The sequence below is a fragment of the Perca flavescens genome, chromosome 3, assembly GCF_004354835.1.
Source record: "Perca flavescens isolate YP-PL-M2 chromosome 3, PFLA_1.0, whole genome shotgun sequence".
In the NCBI taxonomy this organism is placed as follows: Eukaryota; Metazoa; Chordata; class Actinopteri; order Perciformes; family Percidae; genus Perca; species Perca flavescens.
In genome coordinates this window covers 35,690,646-35,714,335 of record NC_041333.1, presented here as the reverse complement: position 1 = coordinate 35,714,335, position 23,690 = coordinate 35,690,646, and the positions used below count along the sequence as shown (strand labels likewise).

Genomic DNA, 23,690 nt, shown 5'->3' with positions numbered 1-23,690 from the left:
TCTCAAATGTTTAATGAAATGTGAAGCTCTCTAAAAATAGAAAAACAGTCAAACATCGGAAGACTCAAATGTGACCAGCTCCTAAAAGAGTGATTGGATATTGCACAGTGAAAATAAAATCTTACTCTGGTATGACAGCACTCACAATGGGTTTTTACTGTGAAAAAACATGTATACAAATTAGCCAGTAAGCTGTTTGACTGTTGAGCTGAAAGTAAATTTCTGAATAAATCAGCTGTTTGTGTGTAGAACAGGTCAGTTTTGCACCTTTTCATATATCTTACCCAAAGAGTATATTATCTAATATTCTCTTGTTTCCTATGGTTTCTTTTTCAATGCCAGTTTGGACACAACTTTACTTGTAGAATATGGTGGAAACTATTATTGGAGTATTTTATTTCCTTGTGTGTAAGAGTGACGATCTACCATATAATCTGATTGAAAGAGTGACTGGAGTAAATTGGATGTCTCCCTCTGCTTTATTCCCTGGTTCCATATGTGCAGCAGACCACTGAACACAACTTTTGTCATTTGATCCTGAATATATTACTTTGATCTATATGTAATGCCATATCGATTTGAGCGTTTGCTCTATTTAGATGGACCATTGTATTGTCCATTTTTCTTAGTTAATTCATACATTTTAATTTATCTATGGTGGAAGGTCATCGTATCCACAGCATATTTCAAAACCACACTTACCAACTTCTTCCATATAATATAACAAAATGAAACCGTGGTTCCCAACCTTTTTGGTCAGATGAACTTATGTACCTCTTCACCAATTCCCAATGTATATTCCAAATTTATTCCAATACTACTTTTTCATACAACTGAACTGTCAATAAGGTTGGTTTGGCCAGAAATCGTACTACTGCAGTGCTACTTGGAGTGAAGCTAAATGTTGCCATTACTTTTAGCTAACCACTTTGAACTGTTTAGTCAGAGGTTTTAGCTAAATATTTGAACAGTTTGGCCAGAAGTTTTGGCTAAATATTTGAATGGTTTGGTCAGAAGTTTATAGCTAAATATTTGAACAGTTTGGTCAGAAGTTTTAGCTAAATATTTGAAGGGTTTAATCAGAAGTTTTAGCTAAATATTTGAATGGTTTGGTCAAGTTTATAGCTAAATATTTGAACAGTTTGGTCAGAGGTTTTGGCTAAATATTTGAACAGTTTGGTCAGAGGTTTTAGCTAAATATTTGAGGGGTTTAGTCAGAAGTTTTAGCTAAATATTTGAGGGGTTTAGTCAGAAGTTTTAGCTAAATATTTGAGGGGTTTAGTCAGAAGTTTTAGCTAAATATTTGAGGGGTTTAGTCAGAAGTTTTAGCTAAATATTTGAACGGTTTGGTCAGAAGTTTTGGCTAAATATTTGAACCGTTTGGTCCACAACCACAGGGAAAGGCATGGTTAAAACAATACAAAAAGATAAAAAAAAAACAACAACAAAAAAACACATAACATAAAAAGGATGGGAGTTATATGAGTACATTTGCACAGGTATGTTGCAGCATTCGCATTGTCTAAATGTGATTCAGAAGAAGGGCATCAAATTGGTCAAAAAATGTTAGGACTGAGTGACTCATCTCCTCGGCATTAAAGCATCAGGTCCGGGTTAGGCCACGCCCCCTGGCTCCTACCTGTTGGGTGGTGTTAAAAATAGAAACTCCCAGCTACCATCTGGACCAGCCAAGATGAGTCTGCCGGACTACAAATCAACTGAGAAACAGTCTTCAGCCGCACATCCAGTAAGAAAAACATCCTTTTTTTTTATGTGACAGTTATATTTCGTGCAGCAGTGAGAGCTAAACTGAACTCTACACCTGTTAACGGACGAAACAGGTGGATGAAAACGGTCACAGGCTACACGGCTGAGAAGAAGAAAGTTCCCCCAATTGCTTGCACAATGCGCCCATTATCCACTGCAGATATATGTTCGGTATCTTTTCTCCTTTTTAAGTTCTTAAACAGTTTGTTTAAAGCCGGGTTAACAGCGTCCTTTTCTTTCCTCAGAAAAGTAGCCTACAAAATCCAACTTGAGGAAACTCCCGAGTTACTCAGCTGAAGCAGAAGTACAAGTTTATGTCTACTTTGGGTAGATTCACTCTTTCATTGTATCTCAGAAAGAAGCTAGGCTACTTTTTGTCGAGTAAAAAGGACAATATTTCCGTCTGAATGTTAATTTCAGATCTTTTACTGAAGTAAAAGTAGCTTCAGTGTAGAAATGCTCTGTTCCAACCAGTGACCGTAAAAAATAAGTTCCAACCAGGGGCGATTCTAGGATCAGACCTTTGGGGGGGGGGTGAGATTGAGTGACACACACACACACACCCCTCTTGCTAAATCAGTACTTTCACTGGATAATAATGAATACATGTATCTATTATAACTGTTGATAAATGCAAAATTTTGAACATATGAAAAAACTAGTCCCTTTTACGGACCACCAGAATCAAATCAAATGATAATGATGTGTAAACAATGCATAAATAAAAAGTAAAACTTTCCTTGACTGGGTTATATATATATATATATATATATATATATATATATATATATATATATATATATATATATAAAAATAGTTACTGGTTCCAACTAAAAGTCCTGCAAGTCTTACTCAATTAAAAGTACGTAAGTCGGCTATTAGCATAAACCTCTATTTTAAAGTCTGCAAAGTAAAATAAGCCATTATGCAGAATGGTCCATTTCAGATTATAATTATTGCTGCATTAATGTGGTTATTTTATTGTTGCAGCTGGTGAAGGTGGAGATTATTTTCGTTACTTTACTGTTGTAATTTAATCTGAAGGAATACATCTTTTTTTTTTTTTTTTTTTTTTTAAGCCGAATCCGCAAAATGTAGTGCAGTAAAAAGTACAATATTTACCTCCTTAAGATGTAGTTGAGTTAGAAGTTTAGAGTAGCTTTAAAATGGAAATACTTTAAAGTATCTCAAAGTTGTACTTAATGTACTGAGTGAATGTGCTTTTTGTTACTTTCCACCAACAGATTTAAAAGGTAAGACAAGTTCATATGAAGCTTTTTGTGAGTACAAAGACGATTGTGAAGTGTGTTCATGATGGCGCACAAGCCTGAACAATACATAGTACAATCTGAGTATTATCTTGTATGTTTAAATTAATTAAATTAAATTAAAGACTCTTTCACAGGGTCAGTGCTGGGTCCCAATACGACGCGATAGGGCTGCACCATATGAGGAAAATATGCGATATGGAATAACGTTGCTGAATATTGCGATAACGATATTACTTTACATTACATGTCATTTAGCTATTTGCGATAAATAAACAAATATTAGAGTGAATGCAGTTTGGCCTTTCTGCTGCTTTCAGTACAACAGTTTGCTTGTTTACTTTAAAACAAATGAAAGGAAATCATTTCCATCATTCTTTTATTGAACAAATTTAACATTGAATTGAATATGAAAGGCGCCACTAAAAAAAGAATGACCGTTCCATTTTAAAGTGCAGTTTTCTACTGATATTTCATTTCAACTAACACAAACAAATCTCTGAGTATCTTTCGCGATATGTCGCAGCCTTTCACGATATGTTTATTGCGACAGCTGATATCGCGATGACGATTAAAAAAAAAAAAAAAAATGATATAGTGTGCAGCCCTACAACAAGATGGATTGTATTTTTGGGATTGGCGAATCCAGAAACTACGTCAGTGATATACTGTATAGTCACTGTTGTCTAATTTTAAGATTAGATTAGATTCTACTTTATTGTCATTCGCAATGTACAGTACAAGTAGAAAGACAACAAAATGCAGTTTGTGTCCAACCAGAAGTGCAAAAGAGCAGAAAAGTGCATATGTGTGATATTCAAACTATAGACAGTTGGTGCATAGACAGGACAAGACATCTAGTGCAGTGTAGACAGTAGTGTACAGTTGGTTTACAGAAGGTGGATTAGAGTAATATCAATTAAATATAAATATGTGCCGTGTATTAGCAGCTACCTTATACAGTAAGAGCAGAATAAATATGGCTGTGTAATATGACATGTAAAGATATGTGCAATGTAGTAGCAGTACCATTATATTAAGAATAACAGATATATGCAATGTATTAACAGAATATATAATGGACTATATATATATTTATAGTGTGTGTATATATAATATGCAGAATATATAATGGCCTAATGTTTTTGTAATCTACAGTTTACAGGCTAGTTTATTGTTTACATTTCAGTTTTTTTTTCATCAATAATGGGTTTCCCACATTCTCAAAATGTGCATAACGTTTTCAACAAACAGAAGGAAAGATACACAACTCTGGATGTGTGTAGTTGTCTAGTGCGTGCTGCTGTAAGTGGGTGATTCAGGAACAGCTGACACTGATTCAGTGACAGACAGCCGAGGCATGTGCTCTTATCAACCTGAGCAAACTGAAGGTGGAGGCGCCTCGTGCTGACTCACTGACTGAGCACACAGTATTAAAGTACTGAGGACACAGTATTAAAGTACTGAGGACACAGTATTAAAGTACTGCGGCGGTATTCAGCTGCCTGTCAGCGAGCGAGTGCAAGTACAGGTGTTTCACTGTGTTCCATCTGCAGTATCGGTTGCTGAGTTCTGCGTAGTTTGCGAGGACAAAAATAATGTTCCGTGGACATCACAAGTTGTCTCACTCGGTCTAATCAGCATCTGAATGAATCCCAAACTAGACTTTGTCTTATTCACTGTATCCCCCAGAGTTAGATAAGTTCATACACACCCTTCTCATCTCAGTGCGTGTTGTAACTCAGACGGTCAGATGGCCCCACCGCTAGCCTAGCTTAGCATAGATCCTGGAGGTAACCGGCTCCATCTAGCCTAGCTTAGCATAGATCCTGGAGGTAACCGGCTCCATCTAGCCTAGCTTAGCATAGATCCTGGAGGTAACCGGCTCCATCTAGCCTAGCTTAGCACAGATCCTGGAGGAAACCGGCTCCATCTAGCCTAGCTTAGCATAGATCCTGGAGGTAACCGGCTCCATCTAGCCTAGCTTAGCACAGATCCTGGAGGTACCTGGCTCCATCTAGCCTAGCTTAGCACAGATCCTGGAGGTAACTGGCTCCATCTAGCCTAGCTTAGCACAGATCCTGGAGGTAACAGGCTCCATCTAGCCTAGCTTAGCACAGATCCTGGAGGTAACAGGCTCCATCTAGCCTAGCTTAGCACAGATCCTGGAGGTAACCGGCTCCATCTAGCCTAGCTTAGCACAGATCCTGGAGGTAACCGGCTCCATCTAGCCTAGCTTAGCACAGATCCTCGAGGTAACCGGCTCCATCTAACCTAGCTTAGCACAGATCCTGGAGGTAACCGGCTCAATCTAGCCTAGTTTAGCACAGATCCTGGAGGTAACCGGCTCCATCTAGCCTAGCTTAGCACAGATCCTCGAGGTAACCGGCTCCATCTAACCTAGCTTAGCATAGATCCTGGAGGTAACCGGCTCCATCTAGCCTACTGCTCCCAATAAGTGACAAAATAACGCCAACATTTTCCTATTTACATGTTGTGTTTTGTATAGTCACAGGGTGTACAAAGAACAAGGTCACATGACACACAGCCATCTTCTCACCATATACATACTGGGAACTATATTCTCAGAAGGCGAAGCACTGCTACTTCTGCTACTTGGGCGGAGTGATACGCTTGCAGCACCTCCGAAGCAGAGAGTTAAGCAGCAGTGCATAAGCTCGAGTTTAAATTGCCAAATCTTTCCCACCCCCCTCAGAACTCTCCTGTGGTGCAGCTGAATGTCGGGGGTCACCTGTTCAGCACCTCTCTGAGCACGCTCCGGAAACACCCCGACTCCACGCTGGCCGAGCTGTTCAGCAGACAGCCCAAACTACACAGCGACGCAGCGGGACGCTACTTCATCGACCGCGATGGTTCACACTTTGGAGCCATCCTGGACTTCCTGCGATCCGACCGGCTGCCCACAGAGAACATCCAGGAGGTCTGTAGTCTGATCCATACGGGATCGGTCCTCACTCAGAGTTTACTGGAATATCAACGTGTGTGTGTGTGTCTCTCTCTCTCTCTCTCTGTGTGTGTGTGTGTGTGTGTGTGTGTGTGTCTCTCTCTCTCTGTGTGTGTGTCTCTCTCTCTGTGTGTGTCTCTCTCTGTGTGTGTGTGTTTCTCTCTCTCTGTGTGTGTGTCTCTCTCTGTGTGTCTCTCTCTGTGTGTGTGTGTGTGTGTGTGTGTGTGTGTGTGTGTGTGTGTGTGTGTGTGTGTGTCTCTCTCTCTGTCTCTCTCTCTCTCTGTCTCTCTCTCTGTGTGTGTGTGTGTGTGTGTGTGTGTGTGTGTGTGTGTGTGTGTGTGTGTGTAGGTTCACAGGGAGGCGGTGTACTACAACATCAAACCACTGATCAAGGTTTTGGAGGAAACTCCTCGGCTGTTTGGAGAGCTGGTGGGGAGGCAGCAGTTCCTCTCCAGAGTGCCGCACTACAAAGAGAACATTGAGGTCTGCTACACTCACTCATGTGTGTCAGTTTCTACTCCATTGTTCAATTAAGTCAGGTCATGTCCATTGTACTGCACCACAACATCTTTAAACCTTTTTTATTTATTGATTTTAGTTTGAGTTTCTACAGGTGGCACTCTTTACTTTTCTGTAATGAGCGAATGTAACGGACGTTCATTAATATCAAAAAGTTACGCACTAAAGCTTTAAAGGTCCCATATTGTAAAAAGTGAGATACATTTGTTTGTTTTTAACATTAAAGCATACAAACATGTTCTACTAGAAACCTAATACAGAAGTAGGAACCTGAAAATAGGCTTGATATGGGACCTTTTTTAATAGGATTGGGCATTGAGAACCGATTCCTACTTGGAATCGTTTCAAAAATTACGATTCCAGTAGAATGGTTTCTTTATCGGAATCGTGTTGAATCGTTTGGAGGATTTGGTTTCAAATCCGATCATTGCTTCCCAATTTTACATGCGCAGGTTGTGGTTTCCATAGCGGCCAGGTGCTTGTTGTGTTGCAGCCGTGGAGCACAGTAAGCAACACTCTAGTGGGGCTTTATTTTACGTTGAAAAAAGCCCTGTAAAACTACAACCCACCATTGAGTCAAAAAAAACCTTTCCTCTTATTTGTGAAATAAGCATGTGACCCGTTTCAACTCCACTCCTCAAAGAATCTGAATCACTAAGGACCGGAATCAAAGGAAGAATCGCAATTGGAATCAGAATTGTTAAAATCCAAACGATGCCCAACCCTACTTTTTAAGAATAATGTATTTGGCTGTTAACGAACGTAGTATTTTAACTTTTTCTTCCAGGTTCTGATTCGTATCGCCAGAGCCGAGGCCATCGCCGCCCGCCACTCCACCATCATCGTCTGCGTGCTGCGCACGGAGGAGGATCTGGGCTTCTACGACAACGCCATCAACAGCCTGGAGGCGGATAAGGAGTCGGTGGTGACGTTCGGACCCTGGAAGGCCGTCCTGTCCGTCAAAGACCTGCTGGACTGCGTGAAGATGGACATCGAGAGTCAGGGCTACCGGGTGAGCATCCGGCCGCACATCCTGGAGAGGAGCTTCCTGTCCAGGAGCTACGACTTCTTCCACAAACTCACATTCACCTGGTGGTGATTATTCAGAGCACAGGAGAGAACGGTGCATACTGTTGAATTAAAAACAGGCAGAGTTTTGACACACCAAGTTGCTCCTAAATAGTTGTAAAGTTGCTGCGTGTTTATGCGCTAATGTAAAAAAGAAATTTGGGGGTGGGGGGGTCCTTGATTTTTAACACTAGCCATTTTAGACATAAGGTGTCCATATGTAAACATGTGTATAACATGCATTTCTAATCTAGAGGGATGGGCCCTTCAAAGTAATTTTTTGGGGGCATTTGAGGCGTTTATTTGTATAGGACAGCTTAGATTTGAAAGGGGTGAGGGGGGAATGACATGCAGCAAAGGGCTGGAGTCGAACCCGCGGCTGCTGCATCATGGAGTAATCCTCTACAGTATATATGGGCGCCCGCTCTACCACGTGAGCTAACAAGGTGCCCAAAAAATTCTTATATCCTTTAAAAAAAAGTAAACTTTTGTCTTAAAGAATTGTAGGTACTTATAAAATGAATATTCTCTTACATCCTGTGTAATGTAAATAAAAGCTGCTGCTAAATTTAGGAAATAAACTATCCAGTTACAAAATGTGTTTTTTTTTTTTTTTTTTTTTACTCACAAAGTTTAGAAGGTTGTTTAATCAGGTACCTGTTGTGCACTTGATCAGCTGCTAAATGAATGTACATATACTGTACTACTACTGTGAAGTGTTTAAAATAACCATATTTAAATCATTTGATTCATATTACAGAAATATTAGCAACAAAATATACTTAAAGATCCAAACGTATCCATTTTTGTAAGCCATACTTTAATGTTGTAGTGAGTCAAGGTGGAGCTAAATCTAACTACTTCATATACCTTTTGGTAGTTTATTCTGGAACAATGGATCACATTTTATAAACTGATCATATTATTTTGTGTGCAAAAACAAAAACCATAGCTCTCATAACAACTCCGTTCAGTGAAAAGAACCACTTCAGTTTCTCCGAAATGATATTTTCAAATATGTTTTGGTGTGAAATACCTCAGCTCTATATATCACATGTTGTACCAGGGAGGTGGAAACAAACATTGCGTCACACACACAACATTGTGCAATCCACAACCCAGATTAAAAGAAACAAACAGGTCATGAAACGCAAACGCTGAACAAGCATTGTCAAAAGAAAGCAGAGCGGAAGCCTCTGTATTAACCAAAGAGTGGGACAGGGTAACTATCAGCCGCTGTGTATGTCAGACCACTTCCTGTGTGATCAGAGTGTGGAAAACAACAGTAGTTACAGAGTCGCTACGAAGACTGCGCTGTAGCAGAGAGGCCATAAGGACAAGAAGTGTCCTCCTACCTGCTCTGTGAGTGTTTGGATGAGAGCAGACAGTCGGCTCAGCGTCTGATCACAAATGCAAGAACATGCGGACTCCACCTACATTTAAAGTTCTTGGGACTTTTTGTTTTTAGTGGGCTGTATATGTTTTATGTTAATAAAAGATCAAATTAGAAGGTGTCTGTTTGCTTCTCAATTTCAAGATTGACAGCAACAGAAAAATACTTAGCACGTCTACAGCGTGAGACAGGTGCGTTGTCAAAAGTTGCGAAGAAAACTCCTGCACACTGTATAATTTGCAAAAATATATAAAGTTTAAAAGTAGGCAACGTTTGGGTACAAGAGCATCATCTTGGTGTGACATCCTGAGAAGCCATCTGTTGTAGGAAGTGAGGTTTGTGCACCAATCAACAACTTCCACATGAAATCAGGCATAAATACTAGATCTGTCAAACGATTAAAATATTGAATTGCGATTAATCGCGTTAATGTCAGTTAACGCGCAATTAATCGCACATTTTTATTTATTCTAAATGTCCCTTGATTTCTATTTGTCCCATTATTTTTTTTCTCATTTTAATGCTCTTATCTTCATGGAAAAGTGGATCGGCTTGCTTTGTGCTTTTGACGCCTGGCTTTGACGAGGGGGCGGAGAACTGGCATCAGCTGTGTGCTCGGCCATCAGCTGTGTGCTCGGCCATCAGCTGTGTGATCGGCAATCAGCTGTGTGTTTGGCCATCAGCTGTGTGATCGGCCATCAGCTGTGTGCTCGGCCATCAGCTGTGTGATCGGCCATCAGCTGTGTGTTTGGCCATCAGCTGTGTGCTCGGCCATCAGCTGTGTGATCGGCAATCAGCTGTGTGTTCGGCCATCAGCTGTGTGCTCGGCCATCAGCTGTGTGTTTGGCCATCAGCTGTGTGTTTGGCCATCAGCTGTGTGCTCGGCCATTAGCTGTGTGTTTGGCCATCAGCTGTGTGCTCGGCCATCAGCTGTGTGATCGGCCATCAGCTGTGTGCTCGGCCATCAGCTGTGTGATTGGCCATCAGCTGTGTGCTCGGCCATCAGCTGTGTGCTCGGCCATCAGCTGTGTGATCGGCCATCAGCTGTGTGATCGGCCATCAGCTGTGTGCTCGGCCATCAAGTGGTATTTCAGACTGGACGTGCTGTGATGATAGCTCAGATCACGACGACAAAAAACGCGCATCACTTTGGTCTTGTCAATGGAACCATTTGGCAACTTTTTAAAAGTAAACTTTCCATTCAGAATCTTATTGGCGTCCATTTCGGAGTCTCACACTCGCCATCCACTCAAAATGTAGCCGAATTCTCTTTGGCTGGCTCGCCAGCCCTAACAAGTGTGTGTGGCGTGTCTGTTGTTTAGTTTCCGGTCTAGCTAGATCCGGTGTGGTGTTGTAGTTTTTCTAACGTTACTAGTTGTTGCAACAGCATGTGAAAAAAAACTACAAAGTTTGCTAGGCCAAAAAGAACACTAATCTTGAGATCAAAAAAAATGGACGCCATTAAAATGGGTTTGCGTTAACGCTGTTAATAACACGTTTAACTGACAGCACTAATAAATACATAACATTCATTTACATATCCATTACTATAGATTGAGCTTAAACTTCCATACTACCCCCTCTATATTACCCATAATAATATATATACAGTACATCATACCAGAGTAATCTATAGTAGATGGATGTTGAGTTTTATATAATGAATTCACAAAACTAATTATGTAGAGCATTCAGGCATATTTCCAAAACCTGCTGGTACCTTATCCATTAATAGATAGATAGATTTTTTTGTGAACGTGTTAATGTGAGAAAACTGAATGTTGCTGGATTTTTAGCCCTACCAGGGCAATTGGATGACGATCTTGGTCGGTCCACCGCTTTGGTCCAGACTGAAATAGCTTAATAACGGATTTCTGTACAGACATTCATGATCCCCAGAGGATGAATCCTGCTGACTTTGGTGATCCTCTGACCTTTCCTTTCTCGCCACCATGTCAACACATGTTGCTTTGGGCCAAATGTCTCAACACCTATTGCATGGATTGCTATTAAATGTAACTAGGGCCTGGATATCGGCAATGATTTCCCAAGTCGATCTGATTCCAATTCACAAGGTCCCGGTTTTGATTACATCTTCGTGCCGATATCGATTAGGTTAGGGACATTTCGGTTACAATACCAATTTAGCTCGGATATAAAAGACATTCTCAGAACCTTTGCCGTAAATTGTACACAAGCAAGAAGCAACCCTCAAATATTTGTTATGATGCACCAGGTTAATGTTTACCCTAATCTCGCATTGCAAGACACCGGAGTTTAAAATTACAACACTAAGAAAGCGGAAGGTGACGGACAACCGGCAGAATTTCCGGTGGCACCGGAGCAATCCTGGAAGTGGAACTTTGTGGATATAGACTAGACAAATGTTGACATTATGATGGTGCTAGATGAAAAGTCAGAGGATCACAAAAGTTAGTTAAATTCAGCCTGAGAGGGACATTTAGGGTTTGGTCTATATCCTCAACCTTCCACTTCCGGGATTGCTCCGGTGCCGCCGGAAATTCCACCGTATCTCGGTATTTTCGGCTGGGTGTCCGTTGCCTTCAGCTTCCTTTGTGTTGGCGTTCTAACCTCCGGCTGATTTGTGAGGACTATGGTTAACTGCTCCTCAGATCTCTGCAGGGTAAATCCAGACAGCTAGCTAGACTATCTGTCCTCTCTGAGTTTTCTGTTGCATGACTAAAACAACCTTTGAACGTACACGTTCCACCAAAACAAGTTCCTTCCCGAGGCTATTTTGCAGAGGCACCGTGGCTCTGACGATTGTGATTGGTTTAAAGAAATGCCAATCAACCAGAGAATGTTTTTCTCCCATCCAGGAATGTTATGTGGACTAGCCAGACTAGCCCACAGTGCTGTGGGAGGGTCTGGCAAAGCGAGACTTACATTTTGTCCAACACTTTGGTTTATGACTATGTTCCAGCAAAACTAATGACATTTCCATCAGCGTCAGCTGTACTTGTGATTAGCCCATGCTAACACGCTACACTAAGTTGGTGAAGATGGTATCGTGGCAGCTGAACGTCTGCAGAACATCCGCATGTTAGCGTAGTCATTGTGAGCATGTTGCATACTGATGTTAGCACTTATCTCAGACTCACAGAGCTGCTAGCATCGTAGTCTCCTGTTTTTGATCGCAAATCATGTCCTTTTTCACACTCGGTATATGTGAATGGTCTGACTCCTGAAGAATGGCTTTTTTTTTTTTTTTTTTAAGATTATTTTTTTTGCCATTTTAGGCCTTTATTTGATAGGACAGCTTAGACATGAAAGGGGACAGAGAGGGCTTACAACATACAGCAAAGGGCCACAGGTCGGAACCGAACCCACGGCCACTGCGTTGAGGACCGAGCCTCCGCGAGTGGGCGTGCGCTCCACCAAGTTAGCCACCCAGGCACCTTAATGGCTTTTTTAAATTTTTTTTTATTCAACTGAACTGTGTGGTAAAAAAATATATATACTGTATTAAACAACACTTGTGAAGATTTGAAAGAGAATTTAGTTTCTCCAGCAAAAAAATGAGGCCAAAGTGAGTTTCCTTCCTTTGTTCAGAGAAATGAACATGGACATGCCACCTACAGTAGTTTGACCACAATTGTGTCACAATCACGCTTGCACTTAACACCAGCCCAGCCGGGCGTAGGAAGGTTGCACACTGTTGCATTTCACACCGTGGGTCACATTACAAGAAAAGTGACACTGATTAGTTACAATCAGTTTGAGTTTCAATTTACTCAGTCTGACATTGGGGTTTTGTTTTTCATATGGTTAGGCAGTTTAAAAAAGTTTGTTATTAGAGTCGGCAGTTCAGACATGACAGGAAATGATGAAAAAGAGACGCAGCATGACGTGCAACAAAAGCCCCCCACCGATCGAAACGCGGAAGTTGCAGTTCATGGTTGGGGCCTCCCACCCATTTATTTAAAACATTATGTATTGAACACACAATTGAAGTTATAACATCCAGTGACAAAACCAATAGTTATTCACAAGATGTTAGAGGGTTTTTTTAAAACGGCATTTAACATTTTTTCTTCTCCGGTACTGAGTCTGTTTGTCTATTATTAATTTTAGCAAAAATGTCTTAAAATCTGTTTTCCGTTCCCCAAAGTTTTGTTGAAATGACAACAAGTTGTTACAGCAGCATAGAAGACAGACCGTATACACCACAAGGAATCAAAACACTGGGTCAAAAATGTCAGACATTCCTTTCAAAGGAAATAACTGATAAACAGTTTGCATTTAATGTTTTTATTTTTTTATTTTATTTGTTGTAATTTCTGGTTGCAGGTTTTGCACTATAATGTAAAACAGAGTTGCAGAAGTCCATTACTTTTCACATAGTTATGAAGGAAGCCATAGTAACAACAAAATAAAAACTCAAAGCCCACTTACCTACTTTTTTCAACTGCATTTAATGATGATCTGCGTCTGCCTTCTTAACCACGAGATGCTGTTGAAAGCTCTGAAAAAAGCTGCTAAATGTTCAGATTATTTTGTCAAACTACTGATTCCAAGGACGAGAAGGAGCCTTCACGTTTAAAAAAAGAAATAAAGTGGCAGCTGTGTGTTGATTAGATCATTTGCGAATGAATAGTCCTATTTTTGCGTCACTCAAACAGCATTTTATTGATGTCCCCTATTAGTGTCTCTCATGACAGTAAGGATGAAGGCTGATGGATCACCGGCTCTCAAACTTTATTATCCCACCAGCCAGGTATACAAACACATTCATCATTAAAAAAAGTCAAGACAAGAGATTCAGTGTTAAAGCAAATCCAGATGAAAACCATCTAAGAGTTGGTGAAATTCTTGACATGGGCCTTCCTAAGGGCCAGGCTATAGAAGAGGTCATACAGCTGCAACTGGTTTTAGACACATTTAAAGGTCCCATGACATGGTGCTCTTTGGAGGCTTTTATATAGACCTTAGTGGTCCCCTTATACTGTATCTGAAGTCTCTTTTATATAGACCTTAGTGGTCCCCTAATACTGTATCTGAAGTCTCTTTTATATAAACCTTAGTGGTCCCCTAATACTGTATCTGAAGTCTCTTTTATATAGACCTTAGTGGTCCCCTAATACTGTATCTGAAGTCTCTTTTATATAAACCTTAGTGGTCCCCTAATACTGTATCTGAAGTCTCTTTTATATAGACCTTAGTGGTCCCCTAATATCTGAACTGTATCTGAAGTCTTTTATATTTTCTCTTTTATATAGGCCTTAGTGGTCCCCTAATACTGTATCTGAAGTCTCTTTTATATAGACCTTAGTGGTCCCCCCTAATACTGTATCTGAAGTCTCTTTTATATAGACCTTAGTGGTCCCCTAATACTGTATCTGAAGTCTCTTTTATGTAGACCTTAGTGGTCCCCTAATACTGTATCTGAAGTCTCTTTTATGTAGACCTTAGTGGTCCCCTAATACTGTATCTGAAGTCTCTTTTATATAGACCTTAGTGGTCCCCTAATACTGTATCTGAAGTCTCTTTTATATAGACCTTAGTGGTCCCCTAATACTGTATCTGAAGTCTCTTTTATATAGACCTTAGTGGTCCCCTAATACTGTATCTGAAGTCTCTTTTATATAGACCTTAGTGGTCCCCTAATACTGTATCTGAAGTCTCTTTTATATAGACCTTAGTGGTCCCCTAATACTGTATCTGAAGTTTCCTTTATTAGACCTTGGAGGGGGGGGGGTTTCCTCTATTGCCTTGACCAACTGCCACTTTGCTCGTTTTAAATCCATGATGTCTCTCTCTCTCTCATGGGTGGGCCAGATTCTCTGGGCGGGCAAAGCAGAGAAAGGGGAGGTAACCTTGCTCCTTATGACCTCATGAGGAGAAGATTCCAGATCGGCCCATCTTACATAATTCAGTGTTTCCCCCTCCATCATGATGGTCCAAAACGATGTTAAAATGCACGGTTCACACAGAAGTAATGTTTAAAGAAAAAAAAATATGTTAAAAGGGTGCCAGGCACCCCAAAATCTCTGATTCTAGAGTCGATCCTGTGGTCAACTGTTACTGCCCTTAACTCTTCCTCAGCTTAGCACAGAATCATCTGTGTAACGTTAGAACGCTTCTGCTCCGATCCGTCACTTTAACAGATGTTTGTGTGAACGAATATTAAGGAGGGGAGACAGAAAACACCCCTGAGGTGAACCAGCGTGTGTCCTGTTCAGTTCAGAGTAACACAGGAAATGAAGACTGAAGTCTTCTAGAAAGTTCAGCAGCAGCACCAGCAGCAGAGAGACGCACAGGGCTTGCTGAAGCGCTGACACCTCCGACATGACGGGCAGAAAAAACCTGATGAGAGTTCTGCTGCTCGCCAGTCTGCTTCTCCCAGGTACGCTTTACTTTGATCTCTTTAGGGTTTTAATTAGTCCAGTGATGGAAGAAGTACTCCGCTGCTTTACAGAAGTAAAAGTACCAATACAACACATAAAAAAATACTCTTTTACTGTGTATATATTATACATGCCACATACTATATTACAAGTAAGTGCCTGGTCCTGGTTTCTGCAGAAAGAATGACCCCTGTGACCGGCTGCATATGAAATTACTAGACTGATACTGGTGCATCAAAGTAAGCAGGAGCTGCTGCTTTATATTAACTTACAAATCTGATATTTCTCTAATCTTTGATTTTTTATAAATGATTGGATAATTTGACCTGGTGGAACTGCTACCAACTCATCTGAAACATACGATAAGAGGTCCCAAAAGCTTCTTTTTTTTTTGTGATGATAGCTGCAAGCCAAAACTTTTTTTTAAATCTTTAGCGATGCATTTTATTTCAAAATCTTATCTTTTTTTTGTATTTTTTTATGTAAAACATATTGCTGTCAGGCACTGTAACTGCAGCGGAGTAAAATGTATGCCTGCAATATTTTCAGCGTAAATGTAGTAGAAGTATAAAGCAGCATGAATCAGTTCAAGTACCTCAACATTGTATTTGAGGACAGTACTTGAGGGAACAGAATTGTTATTTCAACTGCTGGATTCGTCATGGTCTGGTCCTGATAAGTGAGCCCAGTTTTTGGTTCTGGGTTGCAGTCAAAGAAGTCTTTAACCATTGTGTTGTCCTAGGGTCAAATTTGAGTCCTTTTCAAAGATTTTTATATCCAAAATATGGGTTTCTTTCAACCAAGTTGCCCAAAAATAATTTGGATGCATGGATGTACTTTGTATGGGAGTGATACAACATTCATCGTAGGTCAAATGAATGATTACTTCCGTTGGATTTTGGGTGTTTCATTCAAATTTATAGCATTTGGAAAAAAAGGGTCTCCTGACTAAACTTTGACATAAACTGTGGTTCACTCAACATCCTCTGATCTTAACTATTAGTCAAAATAATTCATAATTTCTCACAAAGACACACACGTAGACATATATGGGCGCAAGGGTTAAGAATTTCTCTGTTTTTCTTTTGTTGTATAGCTGTATAACAGTGTTACATTTAGTTTGACCTCACATCAGAAATAATTGGATGGTTTTACCTCTTCCGGCCTCTCGAAATCATTCAAATTAAACTCTCCAAGAAGGAAAACTTTAATTTCCCTGCTCACAAGTTCTAGACGTGCACCATGTGCTCAGGGCTATACGAGGTCAACAACAGTTTGGGAAAGAGTAGTTGTAGTGTCACGAAATCTGAAAGATCACGGCTTTTCATGTAACACTGGTTGTTGTGGCAGTTTGCCATCCGACTAAGTGAAATCTCAAAATCAAACTCTGAAAAACCGAAGGAACAAATATCACGCAGGGACTGAAAACTGTCCAGACAAGGCCTCCACCTCTGCTTATGTCATAATCACATTTAGCTATATAATTAAAACAGAACAGCAACAAAATAAATAAGTAAATATTTAACTATTAAATATAACAAAACTTTGAATAGCTCCAACACTGGCCGTCTACTTTATATTCTCCACGTCTGAGCATTTGACAGTATTATTTAAAATGGCAGCATAGGCAAATGCTAAAATTAATAGATAAAAAAAATGCCCAAAACGTTGAAAAAATGCTTAAAAAATGTTTGAAAAACCACAAAAAATGTCGAAAAAAGCGGAAAAACACGTCAAAGAAAAAAAACAAAAATTATGCAAAAAAGCAACAATGATTATGCAAAAAAAAATAAATAATTAAAGCTTAAAAAGCGGAAACAGCTGAAATCTTGCGTAGGGCACTAATGTCATAATCACATTTAGCTGTATAATTAGTAAAGTAAATATTTAACTATTAAATATAACAAAACTTTGAATAGCTCCAACACTGGCCGTCTACGTTATATTCTCCACGTCTGAGCATTTGAAAGTATTATTTAAAATGGCAGCATAGGCAAATGCTAAAATTAATAGCTTAAAAGAAATTTCAAAAACGTTGAAAAAAAGGCAACAAAAACCTTGAAAAAGTGACAAAAATCATTTAAAAAAGCTACAAAAAACGTTGAAAAAAATGCTTAAAAAATGTTGGAAAAACCACAATTTTATTTTGAAAAAAGCGGAAAAACACGTCAAAGAAATCAACAAAAATTACAAAAAAAAAAATCAAATAAAGCTTAAAAGGCGAAAACAGCTGAAATCTTGCGTAGGGCACAAAATCGGTTATGTTGGGCTTTGGGTGGAGGATTTAGAGGATACGGGAGTCATCATACGTGTGACTTTTGTGATTTCAGGTGTGCGGTGCGTAAAGGAGGCAGTGTTTGTGTACAGCAGACTGGGAGGCGTTGCTCTGCTGCCGTGTGTCAACCAGCTTTCCTCAGACTGCTCTGGGATCAGCTGGACCTTCTACAAGGGCGGCCGCTACACCGAGGAGGTCAGCGGGGGGCAGGTGAGAGCGGGCTCAGACAAGGCCGGCCGCATGTCCATCGAACCCAACTGCTCTCTCAGCCTCCGCGGCCTCATCGTGGAAGACGCCGGCTCGTACCGCTGCCTGCAGCATGCAGAAGGCATCGCTGACGTTTACCTGTCTCTCCTCACCATCACCTCCGTCTCCACCTTCACCGACCTGCAGCCCGGAGGAAACCTCTCCCTGAGCTGCATCCTCTTCACCTACTATGACGTTGGGAGCTGCAAGTCATACTCCAGCGGCTTCAACCTCAGCTGGGTGGCTGAGGACGGTACCACGCTGCCCAAAGACACCAGGTTTTCAGCTTTCTGTCACAGAGCCCCTATTACACTCCTTTTCAGCATCATATTTGTACTCGTAGGGTCTACTAGAATAGGTGTACATGCTTTGATGTGTTCAAAAAAACATGATGTTTCTCATACTGCCCATTTCTCATACTGCCCACTGCTGCTCTCATACTGCCCACTGCTGCTAGCCTGACCAGCATCAGCCCCACATCCAGATTTTGGGTCTGGGAACTCCCCATTAGCAAGGCTCAATCCGAGGGGTGGGATAAACGCTTGTCTTTCAAATTCCCTGTGCTGCGTGCACAGGGAATTTGAAAGACAAGCGTTTATCCCACCCCTCGGAGGTAGCGCTACAACCAACCAGAGCAACGCTAGTTGATAGATTAAACTTTTGCCGTATCCGGTCGGCAAAACTCCAAACACATCCTTCCTTTTTTAAGAATGACTTCAGTGCCGTTCTTTGTTCTTTTCTCAAAGAAAACCTGAACTCCAAGTCTTCCAGAGTCGCGGCCAAAGCCAATTCCAAAGACCAACTTTGCCGTCATTATGTTAAGCCCCGCCCACCGACTCTATACACGATGGGATTGGCCTGACTAGAGTTTGGTTTTTCCAGCTCGCAAGCCAACAGAGAGTTGCTAGATGACCCCTGGCTGCAAATTACATTTGCTGTTGTGATTTCTAGGCTACATCGCTGCAGCTCCTCTGCCTGAAACACTCTGTCGGAGCTCTTGGCCCGCCTTCCTGAAAAGCCAAGTCTACTCTGATTGGTCAACCAAATTCAAACAAGCTGTTCTTGCTCAGGCAACACCAATGGGCAGCACATATGAAAAACTGGGCTGGCTTTCTCAATCACTAACATCACTAAACAAGGAAATTTAAACAGGAATGTGGGCGAGGCGTTTTCAGGAAGTTGAGAAAAGTCTGTCGGAGAGAAAAGCTCCATTTGCAGTGAAATGTTTTCTTTTTGTACTTTAAACATCTATTACATACAGTGGGGGAAATAAGTATTTGACCCCTTGCTGATTTTGCAGGTTTGCCCACTTACAAAGAATGCAAAAATCTACAATTGTAATCATATGTACATTCTAACAGTGAAAGACAGAATCCCAAAGAAAATTCCAGAAAATCACATCATATGAATTTATTAAAATTGATAACCATCTGATGAGGAAAAACAAGTATTTGACCCCCTGGACAAACAGCAAGTATTCTGGCTCCTACAAGCCAGTTAGTCTTTCTTTAAGACACAGCCCCAATCCGAACAAATTATCTACATCAAATACACCTGCCTCACCTCGTTACCTGTATAAAAGACACCTGTCAACACCCAAACAACCAGCATCCAACATCACCACCATGGGCAAGACCAAAGAGCTTTCTCTGGACATCAGGGACAAGATTGTTGATCTGCACAAGGCTGGGATGGGCTACAAGAGAATCGGAAAGCAACTTGGAGAGAAAAGATCAACTGTCGGTGCAGTTATCAGGAAATGGAAGAAGCACCACACCACCGCCAACCTCCCTCGGTCTGGGCCTCCACACAAGATCTTGCCTCGTGGGGTGTCCCTGATCATGCGAACGGTGAGGAATCATCCCAAAACCACAAGGGGGAACTGATGAATCAACTGAAGGCAGCTGGGACCACAGTTACAAAAGAAACGGTTGGTAACACACTACGCCGTCATGGATTGAAATCCTGCAGCGCACGCAAGGTCCCCCTGCTCAAGAAGAAACATGTACAGGCCCGCATGAAGTTCGCCATTCACCACCTGGACGACTCAGAAGAGGCCTGGAAGAAGGTGATGTGGTCAGATGAGACCAAAATAGAACTTTTTGGCCTCAACTCAACTCGTCGTGTTTGGAGGGCAAAGAACACCGAGTACAACCCAAAGAAGACCATCCCCACCGTCAAGCATGGTGGTGGCAACATCATGCTTTGGGGGTGCTTTTCAGCCAAGGGGACGGGACAACTCCATCGTATTGAGGGGAGGATGGACGGGGCCATGTATCGTGGAATTCTGGACCGACATCTCCTTCCCTCAGTGAGAGAGCTGAAGATGGGTCGAGGATGGGTGTTTCAGCACAACGACCCTAAGCACACCGCCAAAGCAACAAAAGAGTGGCTGAAGAAGAAGCACATCAAGGTTCTGGAGTGGCCTAGCCAGTCTCCAGACCTGAATCCGATTGAAAATCTTTGGAGGGAGCTTAAAATTCGAGTTGCCAGGCGACAACCTCGGAACATGAATGATTTGGAGGCTGTCTGCAGGGAGGAGTGGGCCAACACCCCTGCCGAAATGTGCACCAACCTTGTCACCAATTATAAAAACCGTTTGACATCTGTGCTGGCCAATAATGGCTTTTCTACAAAATATTAACATGCTGTTTGTCCAGGGGGTCAAATACTTGTTTTTCCTCATCAGATGGTTATCAATTTTAATAAATTCATATGATGTGATTTTCTGGAATTTTCTTTGGGATTCTGTCTTTCACTGTTAGAATGTACATAAAATTGTAGATTTTTGCATTCTTTGTAAGTGGGCAAACCTGCAAAATCAGCAAGGGGTCAAATACTTACTTCCCCCACTGTACACACCAAACAATATAACACACTAAAGGACAGAAAAAAAAGAAAAGCTTAATAGGGGCTCTTTAATACTCACTGGAATCTGCGTTGTGTGATAGTTACTTTTCTGAAGAATAGTACTTTTTATTAACCAAAATGTTTATTAGTTTTAACAATAAAACTAAAAAAAAACCTCATGGATGGAAGTACCACCACCCACACATTTGTATAGTAATTGATTTTATTACAGTTCCATGTTTAACTGGATTGGCACAGGGCATTTTTTTTTTCCTTTCATAAATCAACAATATCAAAGATATGATAACTTACTGGCCCCAGATATATTGATTTTGTACTCGTTTAAAAAGTAATTAACACCCTATCTGTGTTAAACAAACAGCTGAAAAGTTAGCTAAGTAATAAAAAGCAGACAATTAATCTATGATTTTCCTGCTTGCTCTTGGGGGGAATTACTAGAATTGTTGGGTCTTTGTAAATTATAGAGTGTGGTCTAGACCTACTCTATCTGTAAAGGGTCCTGAGAGAACTCTTGTTATGAATTGATGCTATAAATAAAATTGAATTGAATTGATTGTACTGGCAGAAATTGGCTTCCATACTTTACAATACTAAACACAGTATTCTTAACATTAAAGGACCAGGCTGATATTATTCTTAACTTTTCTTATCGTCAACAAATCCCACGAAATTCCTAAAACCAACGATGAGTTGTTTTTGTAGTTTCTCAGCCCAGAGCACATTGGTTCTTTAAAGTAACTCGCAAATATATACTTTTTTGGTCGATGATTTTTAAAGCAAACAAACAGGAGGAAATGTGCATTTCTTTGGGACTAATTTCAGCATCGGATTAATTCGGTGCTCTAGTGCAGTGGTGCCCAAAGCGGGGTCCGGGGACCCCCAGAGGTCCTTGAGGGGGTTCCATGGGGGTCCCCAGCATAAAGGGGAGTAATTTATTTTCACTATAATTCCATACAAATCCGTAACACAATGACTGAAGGTACAATATGTTTTGATCAAATACACTTTTCATACACTTTCTGTAATAAAACATCTAAAGGCAAATATCCTATCGGGTGGGGGGGGACAATGGGCCGAAATCTTGGGGGTCCGTGGTCTAGTTTGTGTCAATTTAAGGGTCCTTGATGTGAAAAGGTTTGGGAAACACTGGACGATGTGTGTGGGATTGAGTCAAAAATAAACTAGTGTGTGTGTGTTCATGGTGATGAAGGAACATGTCAGCCAGTGCAACAGCGTGGCTCACCGATGCGTTTTTTTAACATTTGTTTCTCCTCTGCGCAGGTCCGAGCAGATTATCCTCACTCGCTGCAACATCACGCTGGTCATTAAACTCCGGAGGGATGACAACAACAGGAAGTGGAGGTGTCAGGTGAACACGGGAGAAAACCGCACGGCTGAGTTTCTGTACTTCACTTCCACCTTTTTGTTCCAAGATCCTCCCACCGCCCAGAATCTGATTCCTTCTCCACCCACCATAGACTGTCCTGTCGAGCTGCCCATCAGCCGCATCGTGCTCTGTGTGGCTCTGCCCGTCATGGTGCTCATAGTGGGATTCTTCACCCGGAGAGGAGACCGCAAGAGGGCAAAAACATCTGCAGCTTGCATCCAGCTGCAGGAAATGAACTGATTTGTTGATCACTTTGTCTGTTCTTGTGTTTTTTTTCTTCATATTTTTGTTTTAAATATAAGCAACTCTATTCAAAAGATTTTTTTTTTGTTTGTTAGGGATTCCTCTCTCAATGTGTCTGGACCTATATACCCCCAAAGCATTGATCCTAAGCAAGAGAAATAAGACGGTAACATAAAGTCAAATTTCCAGCCAAGCATCAGCAATACACAGATCAAAAAGCCAGACTACGTTTCCCTAGCAACAGACTCCACCATAGCTCTAGACAGACCTCTATTCTTTCTTCCCTCATCTCTTATACTTTCTTTCTTGGGCCCCCTCTTCTTCTTCTTCTTCCTCACCGGGACTGCTATCTTCACACAACACCCGCCAGGGTGGGGGCCACTGTTTTATGTCTCGTCCTCATTTGTTATTATTACTCAATGTACTTTGCTCGAGGCCACTGTGACCCTAACTATCTTATAGTTATGGCTTAAGCTAAATAAGCATACACCAAAACACACTTGGTCTCTTATGGAAACCTTTTACATTCTTATTATATTCATCTGCAAATAGTAAGAACATTATTCTCCATTGTCTCTGTGCTACTGCAACACGTGAATTTCCCCTGTGGGGATCAATAAAGGTTTATCTTAGTTTATATTTGAAGGATTTGAAGGATAAGATGGCTACATGGAAACTTGTGAAAATGCATCAAAGAGTAAACTGCTCTATAATATTTCTTTAAAACAAATGCTTAATGTATTTTAACATAGTCAATTGTTTCCCAATATAGAGACAGTATAACAAATGGGACCAGACAGGCTCAAGCCAACATCAAATTCAAAGCAGCTCATTCCATAGTTTCCTTTGCAAGAAGGTTAGATAAGGTGTCAAAGTAAATAACGCTCGAGTCTTATGTGCTTTAATCTCACATTTACCTAATCCAAGTTTAGCCCGTTCCTCAAGTTCTTTTGCGGGGGGGCAGAAAACCATTATCTGCCCCCGGAAGGAGGAAAAGTGTTGCTTGCCAGGTTTTCCCTGCGGTCCCCAGATCCTCCTGTAAACACAAAGACATCACTGTCAGCAGTCATTCTTGGCTAAAATGTTTCCATGTTTCCAGCATGACACTAATTATATTCATTAGCATTAGCTTTTTTTTTTTTTTTTTAAGGGGGGAGTCCTCTCAAAAGTATTGTTAAAATGCAATGTTTGCCATGCATTGCTATGTTTATGATGTTTAAAATGACCCTAAGTTAGTGTTGAGGTAAGATTTATGCGTGAGAGAGATTTACACTAATTCTCTTTAATAAAAGATGCTGACACGCATGCTATTCTTGCCAT

At 40.9% G+C, this 23,690-nt stretch overlaps 2 protein-coding genes across 2 annotated transcripts; both read left to right on the top strand.

The window, feature by feature from the left end:
- Positions 1-1,608: 1,608 nt before the first annotated feature.
- Positions 1,609-8,184, top strand: kctd14 (potassium channel tetramerization domain containing 14). Its single transcript, XM_028573837.1, has 4 exons — positions 1,609-1,747; positions 5,752-5,976; positions 6,349-6,483; positions 7,307-8,184. The coding sequence occupies exons 1-4, from the start codon at positions 1,694-1,696 to the stop codon at positions 7,616-7,618; spliced, it is 726 nt and encodes a 241-aa protein (XP_028429638.1). The 5' UTR covers positions 1,609-1,693; the 3' UTR covers positions 7,619-8,184.
- A 6,971-nt stretch (positions 8,185-15,155) lies between these two features.
- Positions 15,156-22,368, top strand: LOC114552525 (uncharacterized). The gene is made up of 3 exons (XM_028573395.1): positions 15,156-15,347; positions 17,679-18,147; positions 22,022-22,368. Exons 1-3 carry the CDS (start codon positions 15,290-15,292, stop codon positions 22,365-22,367), a joined length of 873 nt encoding a protein of 290 aa, XP_028429196.1. The 5' UTR covers positions 15,156-15,289; the 3' UTR covers position 22,368.
- Positions 22,369-23,690: the final 1,322 nt, after the last annotated feature.